At 40.7% G+C, this 19,864-nt stretch overlaps 1 protein-coding gene across 1 annotated transcript; it reads left to right on the forward strand.

Annotated features, from left to right (window-relative positions):
• Nucleotides 1-17,717: 17,717 nt before the first annotated feature.
• On the forward strand, nucleotides 17,718-18,893 carry LOC117303334 (extensin-2-like). The gene has a single exon (XM_033787501.1). The coding sequence runs from the start codon at nucleotides 17,718-17,720 to the stop codon at nucleotides 18,891-18,893; it is 1,176 nt and encodes a 391-aa protein (XP_033643392.1).
• Nucleotides 18,894-19,864: the final 971 nt, after the last annotated feature.

Below are 19,864 nucleotides of genomic sequence, written 5' to 3' on the forward strand. Positions count from 1 at the left end.
GTTTGTTTAATAAATAAATTAAGGGAGTAATTTCCCGATTATTGGCCAAAAGAGTCATTATGTCTACACGTTCAACAAAAACAAAAAATACATGGATTGAAGCATTCAGGTTTGTAACTTAATAGTAAAGTATTAAGGAATGTTTGGGGTGTTATACAACAAATATTGACTGCTTTTACTGGCAACGAGGTAACTAGTATACGTCTATTCCCACGAAGGACTGTGACCAGAAGAGCGACCAGATGGGCCCCTCTTCTGGTCACTCATAGGCCCGAGGGGAAATAGACGTACACTAGTTACCGAATTATGCCAGTCATATGTGTTTTATAACACAGCTCTGTCTTAAATGTCAAATAAGAACAGAAAAAGGAGTTTGGTATTATTTTGTTGTTCACGGTTCGAGTCAAGAGAGGGCGCTGTTACCGCGGGCACTATTTGCAAAGACTAGTGCCCGCTGTGGTACTATTCCCGCAAAACACGCACGCGCGATCACTAGCCTATAATAGTTCATCCCACGTGACCTAGTTTCAGCCAACCAGAATACAGAACACGCAAGAGGTGTGTTATAATTAAAACCATGACTCCCTCGGTGATCCCCGGACCGTTCTATTTTCCCTCGGCTTCGCCTCGGGAAAATAGAACGCTCCGGGGATCACCTCTGGAGTCATAGTTTTAACCATAGCACTCGAAGCAGTCAATATTTGTATATTATAGAACAAGGTTACCAGTCAAACCAACATGTCGCATGTACATGGTACGACTGGTATCCTGCTCATTTCTGCGTAGCAGACAATATGAAGCAATATATTTTGCTTAAAAGGCAGTTGAAACTATTGGTAATTACTCAAAATAATTATTAGCATGAAACCTTTCTTGGTGACGAGTAATGGGAAGAGATTGATGGTATAAAACATTGTGAGAAACAGCTCCCTCTGAAGTGCCATAGTTTTCGAGAAAGAAGTAATTTTCCACGAATTTGATTTCGAGACCTCAGATTTAGAACTTAAGATCTCGAAATCAACCATCTAAACGCACACAACTTCGTGTGACAAGGGTGTTTTTTCATTATTATCTCGCAAGTTCGATGACGGATTGAGCTCAAATTTTCACAGGTTTGTTATTTTATGCATATGTTGAGATACACCAACTGTGAAGGCTAGTCTTTGACAAATACCAATAGTGTCCACTGCCTATAAAGCAACTGTATGAAATTGGCAGGGCCGCCGTTCATGAACGCAAGTTTGCGAAGCTCTGTTTTTCTGGGGGGGGGGGGGGGGTCTTTAGATATTTTCGAAAACCGTGTGCATTTGCATGCGCGCTAGTGAGTACAGCACGCGGGCTTTTGAAACATTTCAGATGAGTTTAAAATTACACAAAATGTCTCAGAAGTTGTCTGAATCTACGACATGAATCTACGACTTTAAATTTTCCCGGGACCCTAAAGGGGCCACGGACCCCACGCCGTAAGAGCTTCACAATTTGCGTTCGCTATTTAGTTCCTTATTTTGAAAACACTTGTTATTTTTATACCTGTTTTTCCTGCAACTTCATTCGCATGCCTGATTTAAGTGGATATTTGTTTTCCCCCAGCTAAATCCAGAAAGAAAGAAAACATCCACAAGGTCCCATACACATGTACTCACAGATGTCCATATTCAGCCGGTCCTAAACAAAAGTGTTTCAACCAAATTTGTTCAACATTTGTTATTAATTGGTCACATAGAAATACCCACATTTACAAAGCTTTTTGGAGGTCTGCCCATTCATGTACCTCCCACAGATCTGCCAGGCGGGACTGGGCATAGCTAGGCCTTTGGATAGGTCCAATGCTAAAATTGTTCCGACCCCTTTTTTAATTATGCAAGATCCTCCCCGTAACTGGGTCCCCGTGTTTAAAATTGCATGAATTAGTGTTTCCAAATAACTAGGGGAATTCTTACAAGGGGTTGATTTTTTCATCAGACACTTTCACCCCCTCCGATAAGAAAATCTCAGAATTGCCTTCAAGTCAGTATCACAATATGCGTCTTAAAAGCAGCTTTTCTTACGTTTAGGGATTTGGACTCTACCTTCCCGGATCTGCTGATCCAAACAACCCTATGTTGGAAATTGTTTGTGCCCCCCCCCCCCCCAAAAAAAAAAAAAAAAAAAAAACAACTTTGAAATACCTCCCGGCGGGCCTGAAATTTGGCCGGGGCTTTCCCAGGGGATACTTTGTATAGTGCTCAGGCTTATTTATAGACATTTTATCTGCTGTGGAAAAGGTCATGGGTTGGAATCCCACCAGAGCGTTTCATGTGTTTTTTCAACAGAACTCGGTGGAGAATACTGAGGATAAATAGGGCTACAGTGCTTTTAATACACATGGGGGGATTGTATTTAAGGGAAAACAACAACAAATCATCAATGATTAGGCCTACCATTGAAACAAAAACATGATAAGCAAAGTAAAAAAAAAGAACTGTTTTTGCTCAAATAGAAGTTGGTTTACTATTTATAAAACTCCTCGTTATAATAGCGAATCAGCTAGCGAATTGATTTGCCCTCCATATGTTTCACAATAGTAATATCAAACCCGTGGTTTCAGACTGCTGTTGGTTTTTATACTCATTCAAGTTTAGAGCTTAAAAATTCTCATGCTTATGTAACGTCTTTTAAGTGTCTTTAAAAAGACACTGAACCCTATTGATAATCACTCAAAATATGTGTTAGCTACGAACTTGCTTGGTAACGAGCAATGGAGAGATGTTGATAGTGTAAAACATTATGAGAAATGGCTCCCTCTGAAGTAATGTAGTTTTTGAGAAAAGGGTAACATCTCACTAAAAATATTAAACCCACACTTTTACGAGGCATTATTATTTTGTATAAACCATTGTACATCTTTTAAAACCTCTCTCCGACGATTTTCATTTCATAGAAAAATGCTTTTTGTAAGCAGAAGACGCACAATCTTCGGCAACGAGTCCCGGAAGTGCATTCTTTCTAGTTCTATTTTATAAAAAAAGGTAAACTTTAAGTCATCTGGAAGTGGTATTTTGTCAAAAGAAAGCTTTTGTCATTAAAATATGTGTCTTGACGAGTGGAATAATTATGAATAAACAGTTTACTAAAGTTTAAAAAAATTAGTTCCCATTTTATTTACAAATTTAAAAGCAGGCCCGTCCCAAGAGGGCGTTGTTCCTGACGTCAATCGAGGCGCGATATAGACCTTTCTTTTGCAACGTCACAGCCCGAGCTTTTGCCAACCCAGATTGGAAAACTATGGAAAGCCATCAAGTGCAAATCAAGAAAAGATTGCTATTTTTGTGATAATGTAACCAAATTTGTCGATTGTGTTTAAAACAAAACAACTAATTATGAGAGGTATTTTATTTAATTGAAAGTTAGCAGAAAATGTTGAATATTGTTTGAACATTTGTTTTTACGATTTAGTGTTTTACTAACATTCGGCCGACCATGCCAACCAAGGCGGTTTGTTGATCAACAAAAGAAAGGTCTATATAAAGAGAAAATTTGTAGTCTGGCCCCGTACACTACGTCTGGGTACCTTATCGGTATGATGCCTACTGTACAGAACTACGGTCACGGAGCAGACTGCACGCACTGTAGGCCTATGGCTGCTGTGCAGACGGTCCACTCGGATTACCCAGCACGGTGAATCGCATGCAGTGCCAACACAAGATATTGACGCTTGGCGCAAGCTAAAAACATGCACTAAAAGTTGAAACAATACCCGATTTTTTCACGTTAGGCAAATGCTCCTTTAGGTTCATCACGTCTTTCAGGTACCTTCTTCGACTTCCCACTAGCTGGAAAAATTGTTGGGATTGCGTCATGTTTTAGGAAAGAACTGTTCTCTTCATTTTAAAATGTGTGGTTTGACCGGATTCTCGAAGCAAGACGGCTTGAAGTGTTTGCTGCACCGCCCTGGAAAAGACGTCGGACTGTACCACTTTGCAAACTGACCCCATCTTTAGTTGTTTTGCTGCATCCAGCAGCAATACACCTGGTCGACATTGCCGAAAAAAATGCAATTTTCTTTTCCGAAACGTACAAACTCACGACTGTATGACTTGCACGTACGTGTGTGTTTGATGTTAGAACGAGGCAATGTCTGCCTCGATTGACGTCACAAAAGGGGTAGGCGGAGTCACCCCAAACAACTTTATCTATATTAAAACATATCAATCGTTACAAACAATTACTATAAAAAATATGTTGTTGTTCATAAACATATGCTCTCATGTTTGAAGAAAAAAACACACATATATTTCCAGGTGACTTTAATTTTTAATTCGCCATCGTAAGTTTACTACTTCTCACCGATGTTCTTTCAAAACACCGGGCCCAATTTCATAGAGCTGCTAAGCACACAAATTTGCTTAACATGAAACGTCTTCGTTTGATAAAAACAGGATAATCAACCAAAGTTCCACATGATATTCAGGGTAAGCAAACCACAGCTGATTACCAGTAACACGCAATATGCAACAAATGGAAATTTGGTTGGTAATCCTGTTTTTATCAAGGAGGAAATTTCTCGCTAAGCAAAATTTTGTGCTAAGCAGCTTTATGAAATAGGGCCAAGATGAACGGACCCGTCATGACACGGACACAAAATGTATTTATACATGTCGACGAAGTGTGGCGTTACAGAAAATGGCGTTGACTTATTTCAGGGTTCTTTTATACCAAACTTGGGGTCACCCGCAGGAGTACGATTCTCAAAAGGTGACTCTTGGTCCAGATCCTGATAAACGTCAATGCAGTTTTCAAATTGATGATGTTAAACTGCCAGGAGACACGAGGTGTAATGCCGGGAACAATAACACCAAGAAGAGAATTGCTCCCTATTAGTTATTATGTCAAATGCAACGAATAGTCCAAGTTAATTCAGCAACTGACTAAACGCAATTGGAATGTCCAAATCGAGACGATTCTTATAAACTGTCGAAATCCTTCGTGACTTTGTACTTACAGTTGACTGCTATTAACAATATGTTCATTGTTTTATATTAGGGCTTTAATCCAAGTCTCAGTTAACATTAATTAATTCTTTGAGAAACTTTTACCACCCCATAAATGCCACAGATGGGTAGCGCTGAGTTTGTCGGTAGTTGGCAGCGTCCGGCAAGTCTAGTCAGCTCTTATACGTGGCAAATGGGCGTGAACGATTGCTTTTCATGACATCGTGCTATCGCTATACTGCAACCAGTCGAGTACATAAGCCACTGGTCTTTGCCTAAATAAAGTACTCGCAGAATAAGGGCGATGCTTTTATACTATCGCTTACTAATCATACCCGCCTAACCATTTGATTTGCGAGAGAACAAACTGTTGACAAACAGGTCTGGGCGTTCAACTGTTGCCTGGGGTTATTCATTCCACTTAACACAGTTTCTGGCGTAAATCGCGCCGTTGTATTAATAGGTAAATTGACATTGAATTGATCTGAAACGAGTGCTACCTTTTGCCTGTTTGATTAATTCATTTATTTTTGCCAACGCCCGGGCATGCTGCGCTTACACTCCTAATAACATTTGGCGTGTAGGCCGGGCAGACGGGTCGCAGAATGGCCGTCAATTTACCGGTGATTACCAACGGCTCATTCACGTCTCGTTTGCGATTGCAGTCCGTAGAAGACCAATGATTATACGCATTATGTACTTCAATACCGATTTAGTATTGAGCACTAACGACGGGTGGTGCCGTGCGTACGCGTGTCTTGGTTTTATATGGGGACCAACGCTTGTGACTGGTTGTTTATTTAGTATTCATAGCCCTCTTACATTAGCACTAATGTAGTAATTGCTTGACCTTAACTCACTGCTACCGACATAGTGTGCCGTAACGTGTGGCACTGATTTAAGTCGCTCCAGTTTCGCTGTATTCTTGTTGGAAACCATTGTTTGTTCTTTCTCTCAAACCACCGCATGCTGTTGACAGAACCAGCCAAATTGGCCGATAGGGGAACATCTCTTTTGCAAGCACTGAGTATGCATATCAAGGTACACCCATTTCAACGCGCAAGGTGACAGATTTCTTGTTACGTTCCTCCCACCTTCATGCGTGGCGTTTGTTGCGAGTACTCGCACGTGTATATTGTTAGAAGTGCAAGCTATCCGCTGCACACATGTGCTTAAGATTGAAGCGGACAAGAATAGAGCAGATAATCTAGCTGCGGGGACCTTGCTTACCCATATACAGCTTTCAGAGCTGCTTTCGACCAAGCCCTTTTTCTGATGCATGCCCTATACCGAGATCAGCACCACAGCGGGCTGCGCTGCAAGTTTCACATATGCTACATTTTTTACTCTCAGCTCTCAGACAGTACTCCGTGGTTTTTACAGAATGCACGCGCACAAAACTCGTACTCAAAGGCCCAGGAAATTAGGGCCTGACGAAACTTCCGTAATTATTACCAGCACTGGTGTTTGTAAGCGCATTAATACGCACTCAATAACCAAAAGTGACACCGCTGCCAAAGATGGACTAGCTCGCTGTTTAAGCTGTGTCCAGTTGTCATGAATAATTACGTGCTCGGAGTTGGACGATGGCATTTTACGTGTATAGTTTGAGATAAATTCACCTATAAGTACGCCTTAATCATACATCTAGTGTTTTATATTAAAGCCATTATACACTTTCGGTAAACAGTATTGTCCAAGTCCCACACTTCGTGTATCACGACTTATATATAAAATAACAAACCTGTGAAAATTTTGGCTCAATCGGTCATCGGAGTCGGGAGAAAATAACGGGAAACCCACTCTTGTTTCTGCACTTTTCGCCGTGTCATGACATGTGTTTTAAAATAAATCCGTAATTCTCGCTATCGAGAATTGATATGGTTTTAATGTTTTCTCAAAAAGTAAAGCATGTAATGGAACAATATTTCAAGAGAAGTCTTTCACCATTACCTTCTGTAAACCCTGTAAGTTATTTGTAAATCTGTGAACTTTCTGTACCGAAAGTGTATAATGGCTTTAAAGGAAGCCCTGTCATAAAAGCCATGTCTTGGCAGCAATAGTCAACTACTCGAAGGGCATATGCATGCGCTCTGCGTGTTCAGGTTGGAAAATATAGCGGGGGGGGGGGGAGGAAGTGATTTATCACAAATAAAGCTTATCACAAGTGAAACGTGTAATAAAATAATGACTTTGAGCTTCACTTTGTAAATGACAATCTGAAGCAAAGAGGCCCTACGTACGGAAGCCATGGCCTCGTCCAAGTCTTAATTGGCCTTGGTGCACATTCACAAAATTCACCATAGACTTTCAGTTTCCGATGGAGGATTATTTAAAGATGAAAATGGCCTCGCCTAAACCTTCAAAGATGAAATTCCAGTCTTGTGTAAGTGTAAGTGTAAGTGTGATAGACACCGCATGAATCCCAAAGGTCTAACACGGCATGAATCCCAAAGGTCTAACACGGCATGAATCCCAAAGGTCTAACACGGCATGAATCCCAAAGGTCTAACACGGCATGAATCCCAAAGGTCTAACACGGCATGAATCCCAAAGGTCTAACACGGCATGAATCCCAAAGGTCTAACACGGCATGAATCCCAAAGGTCTAACACGGCATGAATCCCAAAGGTCTAACACGGCATGAATCCCAAAGGTCTAACACGGCATGAATCCCAAAGGTCTAACACGGCATGAATCCCAAAGGTCTAACACGGCATGAATCCCAAAGGTCTAACACGGCATGAATCCCAAAGGTCTAACACGGCATGAATCCCAAAGGTCTAACACGGCATGAATCCCAAAGGTCTAACACGGCATGAATCCCAAAGGTCTAACACGGCATGAATCCCAAAGGTCTAACACGGCATGAATCCCAAAGGTCTAACACGGCATGAATCCCAAAGGTCTAACACGGCATGAATCCCAAAGGTCTAACACGGCATGAATCCCAAAGGTCTAACACGGCATGAATCCCAAAGGTCTAACACGGCATGAATCCCAAAGGTCTAACACGGCATGAATCCCAAAGGTCTAACACGGCATGAATCCCAAAGGTCTAACACGGCATGAATCCCAAAGGTCTAACACGGCATGAATCCCAAAGGTCTAACACGGCATGAATCCCAAAGGTCTAACACGGCATGAATCCCAAAGGTCTAACACGGCATGAATCCCAAAGGTCTAACACGGCATGAATCCCAAAGGTCTAACACGGCATGAATCCCAAAGGTCTAACACGGCATGAATCCCAAAGGTCTAACACGGCATGAATCCCAAAGGTCTAACACGGCATGAATCCCAAAGGTCTAACACGGCATGAATCCCAAAGGTCTAACACGGCATGAATCCCAAAGGTCTAACACGGCATGAATCCCAAAGGTCTAACACGGCATGAATCCCAAAGGTCTAACACGGCATGAATCCCAAAGGTCTAACACGGCATGAATCCCAAAGGTCTAACACGGCATGAATCCCAAAGGTCTAACACGGCATGAATCCCAAAGGTCTAACACGGCATGAATCCCAAAGGTCTAACACGGCATGAATCCCAAAGGTCTAACACGGCATGAATCCCAAAGGTCTAACACGGCATGAATCCCAAAGGTCTAACACGGCATGAATCCCAAAGGTCTAACACGGCATGAATCCCAAAGGTCTAACACGGCATGAATCCCAAAGGTCTAACACGGCATGAATCCCAAAGGTCTAACACGGCATGAATCCCAAAGGTCTAACACGGCATGAATCCCAAAGGTCTAACACGGCATGAATCCCAAAGGTCTAACACGGCATGAATCCCAAAGGTCTAACACGGCATGAATCCCAAAGGTCTAACACGGCATGAATCCCAAAGGTCTAACACGGCATGAATCCCAAAGGTCTAACACGGCAAAGTGCAGAGTCAAGTCGGAGGCACTCGTCGGAGAGGTGGCTCGTGGGGCCAGTGTAAGTGTTCTTATGATAGACACCGCATAAATCCCAAAGGTCTAACACACTATAATTTTTGCTGGGGCAAATGTTGTTGTAAATGCGGCTAACATTATTGCAACACTGTTAAGTTTTACAAACAAAATTAATAGTTCAAAATGCTATCACCTGAAAGATGGGGTATGGTTAGTATACAGATCCCCCACATTGATCAAAATAGAATGAAAAAGGAATTAAAGGGACATTGACCATCCAACCTATTAGGGGTACCACATAGGAACTATCTACGCTGCATCGTGCTATATCCCAGCATAAAGGGGTGCCACACCCTAGAGGCTAGTCCATGTATCAGTGCTATATACCTCAGTCCCCCTTTAAAATACAAATTCAGGGAGGCCTAAATGTCGATGATGTTTACAAACATTGTCCAGTGATTTCTGCCAGCGTTTTATTCGAGTGGACTTTACAGTCCAGTCTGAATGTCTGAAAGAAAGCAATTTACAAACTTTAAAATGCCAACATAACAAGTTTTTAAGTAAAAAAATGTAAGTGGTAAACGAGATTGGACTAAAGGCAGTGGACACTTTTGGTAATTACTCAAAATAATTATTAACATAAAACCTCACAAGCCATCTGAAAGGTTGATTGTATAAAACATTGCGAGAAACGGCTCCCTCTGATTAACGTAGTTTTCGAGAAATAAGTAATTGTCCACGAATTATATTTCGAGACCTCAGAATTAGATATTGAGGTCTCGAAATCAACCAAACTTCCCGTGACAAGGATGTCTTTTCTTCCACTGTTATCTCGCAACTTCGACGATCAATTGAACTCAAATTTTCACAGGTTTGTTTTTTATGCATATAAATGTTGAGTAGGGCCGCAACTACGAAAGCCGTTTAACCCATTAGATGCGTATAAATTAGTAGTCACTGTATAAACCTCGTATCTTACTTCAAACATGTACTACAAAGCTTGATTTTAGTTAGCCGCGTTTAAATGACCATTAAGAGTTAAACAGTGTCTTTAACGCACATGTTTCTCAAATTAATGATATGATTTTGGTTGGCAAAACACTTGCGATATATTAAGGTTATGAGTCGAAAAGGATGTGACTAAAATGAGTCAAATTCCTAAATTTCATTGTTCCGCTTTCGGAAGCATGTTCAACACATTTTCAAGCAACAATATTTCGTACTTGAAGTTTACCAGTCACATGCAGTAAAACTTTAATGGAAATGAACCGAGAAACATTATCACCTTAAACTAAAAAGTTAAGTCGTTGGATTACTACATCATATCCACTGCTTTTGGTTATGACTCAAAATAGAAGGACCACTGCCTGCAAAGTGTCGTGTTCAACTACACAACTTACATACATTGACAACAATGAATGATTACAATCACGCGCACAGCCTTCACAACCACAATCTGTAGGGACTAGCGCTGTTGTTAACGTGCTCATGTTTAACGTATTATGCTTAATGGTTTATAGGGATTGTTGCTGAAGATTCAGTCCCGCTCACACCCATCTGTGATGTAAGTGGGTTCTTGGATGGATGGGTGGGTATGCCATCGATGAATAAATCAACATTTAAGAAAAGAAGAAAAGAAAAAAAAAACAGTCGTAATAATAGATGTAATAATAAATATCAAAAGGGGAGGAAACGAGGAACACTAAAAAAGGGATTTGAGCCTTAATTTTTTCTTTTTTTTAATCATAAGTATTGCTATGTTAATACAAAGACGAAAGAAGCCTCCGACAACATTCACTTTGTCCATGTGAACTGTGCATCATTACACTATACAGCTAAACATCTGATCCGTCCATGATTGCTGAAGAGTGCATTGAACCTCTGTGGGCCTTGGAAACGTATTCCATCACAAGAACGGCACACTGACACAGCAGACAGACAGGCAGGTCTACTAACTTTTTGGAATCCCGGAAGCGGTAAGAAGTCAGGGGTTATTTCGTCACACTTTTCAGCAACAAACAAACAAATAAATAAAAACAAATGATTGGGAAAAACAAAATCACAGTGATCAAAATACAAATGTTTGGTCAGTGTTAGTCTGTCATTGCGATCAAATCAAATGTCAAAATGAGGTCACTGCTGTTCATCTAGTTGCCAGTTGTACATCAAACTATTCACGACGCAGAGATCGAGGTCATAGCAATAGGATTATAGTGAACCCATTGTGTCTTCCTGAACCTTTACCGTATTTTCGCCGCTGTCAAATAATTCAAATCATGAAGAGAAAGCTCATTTTAACGGCGATGACAATTTGATGGCAATTTCAAGCCCATCTATTTCCTGCAGAACGTCTGATTAGTGCCATAAGATACACGATTTCGTGCTGCGCGTGCTGTTGCATTTGCCCTATTACAGACTTCTATTCAAATTATAAGCAACAAAATTAGTTCAATGTACTTTATTAAATTTAGGCGAGTGTATTAAAATATCTCGAAGTAGCCAAAATAGTGTATCAATGACACAAAATAAGTTGTTCTAAGTGAAAGAAACAAGATATACATTGGGATCAAGACAATATTTTAATGAAAAATTTTGTAAAGACTCCCTGATATTTTAAAGCTTTTATTTCTTTAAAACATTTGTTACTTTTAAAGGGAAGGTACACGTCTGGTAATTTTCAAAGACCAGTATCCTCACTTGATGTATCCAAACATAAGCATAAAATAACAACCTGTGAAAATTTGAGCTCAGTTGGTCATCGAAGTTGCGAGAAAATTATGAGAGAAAAAACACCCTTGTTGTACGAATTTGTGTGCTTTCAGATAGAAATAAAAGACTGCTGGCTAGAAGTCGTTTATTATTTTAGTGAGAAATTACCTCTTTCTCAAATTCTATTCTACTTCGAGGGAGCCGTTTCTCACAATGTGTTATGCTATCAACAGCTCTCAAATGCTCGTTACAAAGTCAGTTTTTAAAGTCACCTAGAAGTGGTATTTTGTCAAAATAAAGTTTTTGTCACTAATATTACATGTGTTTTGATGAGTGGAATGTGAATAAACAGTTAACTAAGGTTCTAAAAAAAATAGTACTTATCTTATTAACAAATTTAAGAGTAGGCCCTGACCCGAGAAGGCGCTGTTCATGACGTCAATCGAGGCGCGATATTTGTAGTCTGGTCCCCTGACCAAAGACGTCTCCTGTTAAAAATCTTAGGTCAGGTATCACCCATGGTTAAAAATAGAGCATGACGCAACTTGTCAGGGTCGGGGGTCATCTCCAGGGAAACCATGTCTGCACTAGTTGCGATAACGGAACCCTCCTCCCGACGGCCGCCAGGCCGGAGGGTTACGAGATTATTTTGATCGGCAAAATGACAATCTGGTTCAACACGTATAATTTCGTAAGCTAGTCACCAGATTTGCCTCATTTTTACCACTTTCAAAAATCATGACACTTAATCCTCAATGTCTAATGAACACTCAAGTCAAAAGTTACAAAACACCTTTGAGAAAATATTTTTGAAGAAAAAAGACAAAAACTTACCAGATCTCGGAGCGATTTCCCAGGTTTATATATTTTGAACTTGTCGCATCGCTTTGCAAACGCTTTATTTAGTCACAACGCCTGCACTGGCTTTAAATAATAATAGCTGGCATAAATACTCCTGGATCTACGGCCGACAGGACTGACATTATGATTCCATACCGAACATCAACAATACTGTCCGAATGTTGACGACAACACGTTCGGAACATTTCGGATAACTTCGAAAAAGGAGGAATTCCTCCTTTTTGGTCACATGATTTTGGGTGATACCGGACCCTAAATTCGACAGAGCGTAGTCGGAGATTTTTGGGTCTGGGAACCAGACTACGATATTTGAAGAGAAAATGCTGCACAGCGCTGAAAAAGACGTCGGACCGTACCACTAGGTACTATTGCTCTTGTGAGTCTGACCAGCCATGCAGACTGACCCCATCTTTAGTTGTTGTGCTGCATCCAGCAGCAATACACTCGGTCGGCATTGCTGAACAAATGCAAGAAAACAACCTTTTTTGAAACGTACAAACTCACGACTTGGACTTGAATGTACTTTGCACGTGTGTTTACTCTACGCATCAAGGCAAAGTCTGCCTCGATTGACGTCACAAAAGGGGTAGGCGGAGTCAACCCCCAACCCCTACTTTTTAAACATATAAATCGTTACAAACAATTACTAAAAAAAATGTTTTATTGTTACCAAACATATACGCTTATGTAAAAAAAAAAAATCTATTTCTAGGTGACTTTAAGTTAATATTTCTTTTGAGTAATTACCAAACGTGTACCTTTCCTTTACATTTAAATGGTTCATGATCCAAACATTAACTGACACAAAAAAAAGAGAAAAAAACTTATACACCAGAGCAAGCAACATTTTTGTGTTAATTTCAGCTTTCATTAATAGCCCTCGGTATTGCTCAAATATACCCACAATTGGTTTTGCCTCCAAATTCTGGCTGGGACAGTGTCTCAAGCTAACCGTCTTCACTACTGAAAACTCGCTATACGTCTCCATCTAGAGCCAACAACATATTATTTCTAACCACTACCAATATTTAGAATTCTATCACGAATTTGACAGTCGTGCCGATTTAAAGGCAGTGGACACTATTGGTAATTACTCAGAATAATTTTTAGCATAAAAACTTACTTGGTAACAAGCAATGGAGAGCTGTTGATAGTATACAACATTGTGAGAAACGACTCCCTCTGAAGTAACGTAGTTTTCGAGAAAGAAGTAATTTTCCATGAATTTGATTTCGAGACCTCAGAATTATATTTTGAGGTCCCGAAATCAAGCATCTGAAAGAACACAACTTCGTGTGACAAGGGTGTTTTTTCCCATTATTATCTTGCACCTTCGACGACCAAATTGAGGTCAAATGTTCACAGGTTTAATTGCTATTTTGCGCATTATTTATGTTGAGATACACCAAGTGAGAATACTGGTCTTCGACGATTACCAATAGTGTCCAGTGCCTTTAAATATCATCTTCATTGCATATCAAACTAATTCAAAAGGGATCTCCCATAACAAAAGCCATATCTGTAAGGCATTAGTTCTTAACGAACAAACACGTATTCGCATTTTTTCCGTAAAGCAGCACCATCTGCGACATAATAGCGCCCTCAACCGGTCAATGAAGTATTTTGTTACAAAAGTGAGAGACGTACCATGGCACGGTGTATTGTGCCGTGTGCACCGCTAATTCTGTCGCCCGCACGGTGTGGGATGCATTAACACTATGCATCTTAGGACAGCCAAGCGAAAATACTTTCATTGTGTGCGATTCGTACTCAAGTTCTGTGGATTTACAAAATATAGTAAACGAGGTAAAGCTGCAAAGATTAAATTATTTAACAAGCCTTCAGATACACGATCTCGTGCTACGCGTGTTGTTGCTTCCCTATGAAAGAAAAGTACACGTACCTTTACGAATACAAAATTACTTACCGCCCACAAAGTTGCTGTTTAGGGTGAAAATGTGTGTCAAACCTCAAAAATATCCCGCTGAAATTCCGTAGGTGGCACTCATGCCGTGGGGACAAATTCTGAAGCTATACAGTAATCCATGAGCACGGAGGACAGAACAACCTAACGAGAGACAGTTTATCCTAGGAAATATTGTCTCTGGACGTTGTACCCTGGGCAAGCCAGGGACGATTGGGGGACAGATTCAAGGGGGGGGGGGGTTGTCCGTCCATATCGGCATTAGAAACGAGAATATTTTTACTAAAATAACGAAGACTTAGAGTGGGAGCTACAATGAGTTATTTCACTCTTGGTAAAATTAATGATTAATGAGTGACAGTTTTAGTACAACTTCTGCTATCTGTTTTTTTTTCCAAGAATTAAATTCAAGTAAAAAGTTTCAGGATAGTATTGTAATTCGGTAATGACCCCGAACCACGCACACATGAACTGAAAAACTCACAAAATACTGTATGAGGTTGAGTATGGTGGCGTATAGTATTCTGATGTAGGTACAGCGCATTGGGGTCTTGCCATATACCGAGTGCGCTTTATAAGAATGATTTATCATTATCATTGTTCCTCAAACCTAGCCAAAATGAGGAGGGGACAGATTTGTATATCTTTTGATCCTCACATTCAGCCGAAAAAAAGGAGGGGATAGATTTGTATATCTCTTGATCCTCACATTCAGTCGAAAAGAGGAGGGGATAGATTTGTGTATCTCTAATTCCTCAAATTCAGCCGAAAAGAGGAGGGGTCGGTTTATAATTCTCTTGTTCCCCAAACCCAGCTTAAAAGAGGAGGAGATATACAAATATTTCAATTAAATAATTGATTTATCCATAAAAAGAAGAAAACATTGAAAATTACCCTGTTATCAATGTTTGACATGTATAACTTTCCATTTTTTTCTTTTTATGGACAAATAATTTATTTAACTGATAGATTTGTATATCCCTTGTTCTATTAATTCAGCCGAAAAGATGGAGGGGGGGGGGGGTGATTTGTACACATCGTGTGCGCCCCAAACCAAGCCGAAAAGAGGATTGGATAGATCTGTGTATCCCTTGTTTCTCAAATTCAGCCCAAATGAGGAGGGGATAGATTTTTATATTGTGAGCGCCCCAAGTCCAGCCGAAAAGAGGAGGGGATAAGTGTACGTATCTTTTGTTCCTCAAATTCATCCGAAGAGAGGAGGGGTAGATTTGTAATTCTCTTGTTCCTCACATTCAGCCGATAAGAGGGCGAGGAGTGGGGGGGGGGGGGTGTAGATTTGTGTATCCCTTTCAGCCGAAAGGGGATATATACGTGTATCCTTTGTTCCTCAAATTTGTGTATCCCTTGTTTCACAAATTCAGCCGAAAAGAGGCGGGGACAGATTTGTGTATCCCTTGTTTCTAAAATGTGTTATGTTCTTGTGAAATGATGTCCGTGTGTATTTAATAATGGCAATAATGTGCGTTTTGTTAAAAGGAAGGTACATGTTTGGTAGATGTCAAAGACCTGTCTTCTCACTTGGTGTATCCACTCATAACCATAAAATAACAAGCATGTGGAAATTTGGGCTCAATTGATCATCGAAGTTGCAAGAAAATGATAAAAGTAAAAACACCCTTGTTGGACGAATTAGATAAGATAAGAATAAAAGACTTTAGTGAGAAATTACAATCTTTCTCAAAAACTACGTTACTTCAGAGGGAGTCGTTTCCCACAATGTGTTGTACTATCAACAGCTCTCCAATGCTCGTTACCAAGTAAGTTTCTAAGTTAAATTTTGAATTGAGTTATTACCAAACGTGTACCTTCCCTTCAACAAGCAACTGGAATTTATCTTTTTTTTATTATGAGCCTGGAAAGTTTGATTCGTAAAGTATGGAGCATGTTTTAACAATTTGGAGGAGAAAATGGTTAATGAAAATTTCGTTGTAATCGTTTCTCAGTGACAATCTTTAGACTATAATAAAGAAAGAAAAAAACTTAAATGAAAAAGGAATGCAGTTAAAAATCAACCTGTTCATGAATGACTTCACATATTTTAGTGTGGCGCGAGTGGATTGCAGAAAAGAAAAGAAATACACTAGGAGGCTCTTCAGTGTCAATATGCAACTCGGCCCTCGCATAAGAACTTTGATGTTTTTCCATATTTCATTCTCGCTTATGAGAAATCTTGATAGTGTGTTCTCTTTCGATCATAGCATGATACCAAACCGTACCTTAGAATGCTTTAAAGACACTATTGGTAATTACTCAAAAATAATTATTAGCATAAAACCTTTCTTGGTGACGAGCAATGGAGAGCCGTTGGTAGTATAAAACATTGTGAGAAACGACTCCCTCTGAAGTGCCATAGTTTTTGAGAAAGAAGTAATTTTTCACGAATTTGACTTCGAGACCTCAGGTAGAACTTGAGGTCTCGAAATCAACCATTATCTCGCAACTTCGATGACCGATTGAGCTCAAATTTTCACAGGTTAGTTATCTTAAGCATATGTTGAGATACACCAGCTGTAAAAGCTAGTCTTTGACAATTACCAATAGTGTCCTCTGCCTTTAAAGGCAGTGGACACTCACCAGCCTGGCGGCCTGGTGACCTGGCGGCCTCCGCATGCGGAGAGTGGTACGAGTGCGGATGACCTGCGCACAGTAGTTGTACGGGCGTCGTGCGCTGTGGTGATGGGTGTGTTTACGGCGTGAATAAAATGACACTGCCTCTATAGACATTTCCATTGTTGATGAACAAACCGAGCTGGTTGGCTTGGCCGGCCGAATGTTGGTAAAACACCCAATCGTGTTAATAGATGTTTTAACCAACTTCAATATTTTCTGCAAACTTTCAAGATATACTTCCCAAGATTGTTAATAAATAAAATACTATTTCTCAATATTTCTGTAATATTAAAACAAACTGTGGCTATATGTTTTGCCTGCATTATTTTAGAACCTCAATTGGCAAAAACTCGGGCTGTGACTTTGCGGTTAAAAAGGTTTTTAAGCAAAAAGTGAATCAATGTTTGTTTACAAAATATATACAAAGCTTGGATTGTTGTTAAAGGTTTTGTACGGCTGTAATCCATTTATTCTGAACAATGTATTTATTTGAATAGATTATGCATTACTTTTGAGACCTCATACCACATACAGATCCTTGTCATTTAATTGGTTGATCACGCGTCACGTGTCAGCTATTATTTTTGACAACTTTACTGCCAGGACTTGTCAACGTACTTTATGAGGCATAGTCGTATGGCGGCAAACAAGGTTGACATTCACAGGTAGACACCTACGTTTGGTTTTTGAAAAAGAGTATTCAAAGTTTGGGTATGGATGAGTTTCCGTGTCTTGTTTTATGGTTATTGTAAACAAGTTCAAAATAACAAGGGCTCCAGATGTGTGATTAATCAGCCCATCCACCACGGATCAGCCCCTCCACCATGGATCATCCCCTCACCTATGGATCAGCCCCTCCTTGGATCAGCCCATCCACCATGGATCAGCCCCTCCACCATGGATCATCCCTCACCTATGGATCAGCCCCTCCACCACGGATCATCCCCTACCCCATGGATCAGCCCCTCCACCACGGATCAGCCCATCCACCACGGATCAGCCCCTCAACCACGGATCAGCCCCTCAACCACGGATCAGCCCATCCACCACGGATCAGCCCCTCACCACGGATCAGCCCCTCCACCACGGATCAGCCTCTCCACCATGGATCAGCCCCTCCACCATGGATCAACCCATCCACCATGGATCAACCCACCCACCATGGATCAGCCCATCCACCACGGATCAGCCCCTCATCCATGGATCAGCTCCTCCTTGTATCAGCCCCTCCACCACGGATCAGCCTCTCCACCACGGATCAGCCCCTCACATATGGATCAGCTCCTCCTTGGATCAGCCCATCCACCACGGATCAGCTCCTCCTTGGATCAGCCCATCCACCACGGATCAGCCCCTTATCCATGGATTAGCCCCTCCACCACGGATCAGCCCCTCACCCATGGATCAGCCCTCCACCACGGATCAGCCCCTCACCCATGGATCAGTCATTCCCTGAATTTCCTGGATCTGGTCCTGAACCATGGATCAGCCCATCCACCATGGATCAGCCCCTCACCACGGATCAGCCCCTCCACCACGATCAGCCTCTCCACCACGGATCAGCCTCTCCACCACGGATCAGCCCCTCCACCATGGATCAACCCATCCACCATGGATCAACCCACCCACCATGGATCAGCCCATCCACCACGGATCAGCCCCTCATCCATGGATCAGCTCCTCCTTGTATCAGCCCCTCCACCACGGATCAGCCCCTTATCCATGGATCAGCCCCTCCACCACGGATCAGCCTCTCCACCACGGATCAGCCCCTCACCCATGGATCAGTCATTCCCTGAATTTCCTGGATCTGGCCCTGAACCATGGATCAGCCTTAGCATCAACACCACACACGCGTTAAATACTTTGAACTTAATTGGCAGTAACAGTTGACTGGTTGGCTCAGTGAGTCTGTTACCGAGACTTCTGGTAGTAATGCTTATTTCCAAGTAAACAATCTGAGTTGTTTAGACATTTAGGAATGTCAGGACCCAACTGACACACTTAAGTTTTATCGTTCTTAGCATTATACATGCAGTTCAACGCTACTGACAGTGAACGGGGGAAAACAAGCAGAAAGCAAAAACAATTTTAGTCGGCAACGGCGTTAGCATTGCTTGAAACTTTTTTTTCAAATTCAACTTCGATTTCACAATTTGTGTTGCTATGATTTTTGGGGGGACATGTGAATATCTCAGATTACTTATATAAAATGAGATATTTGAAAAGACTTTTAATATTACACTTTGTGATTTAATATTGCACTTTGAAGAAATTGTTCCGTTTCTTGCACTTTGAAGAAATTGTTAAGTTTCTTTCAGTCGCTTGTTGAAAAAGGGTATAAAATGCTTTAAATAAATAAAATACAACATTGTTAGTAAAACATTCAACGAAGTTACATTGGTCAAATAACTTTATTTCAGTGACAATGCAAGGTTTGAATAATTTGTTGGCAAAGATAGGTGTTGTTTTGTTTTTAACATGGTATGCACGTTTCTTTTCTGCATACAAGAGCATGATTAATTTATCTCAGTCCGTATCTAATAATAACAGAGAGTAAAAGCAGGGAACTTATTAAACTTACCAATTGATGACTTTATATTTAACTTAATGAGTTACAATATTCAATTTTTTCGATATTCTGTTGTCATTTGAAGAAAACAAATCAAGATCAACCTGTCATGTCCATCTCCTTGTCATAGAGATAAAACTCATTTTTCCCACGTTTAAGATAAGTTATTGGATTTTGTTGTTAACAAGTGCATTGGAATTTCTAGAACGGCGCGCAGTTAGTACCATGTCACGATTCAGACGGGTCTGCCTATGGAGTCGTCATCTGTCTTGCCAAACTTTGCTATTAAATT

Source organism: Asterias rubens, chromosome 19 (assembly GCF_902459465.1).
Source record: "Asterias rubens chromosome 19, eAstRub1.3, whole genome shotgun sequence".
In the NCBI taxonomy this organism is placed as follows: Eukaryota; Metazoa; Echinodermata; class Asteroidea; order Forcipulatida; family Asteriidae; genus Asterias; species Asterias rubens.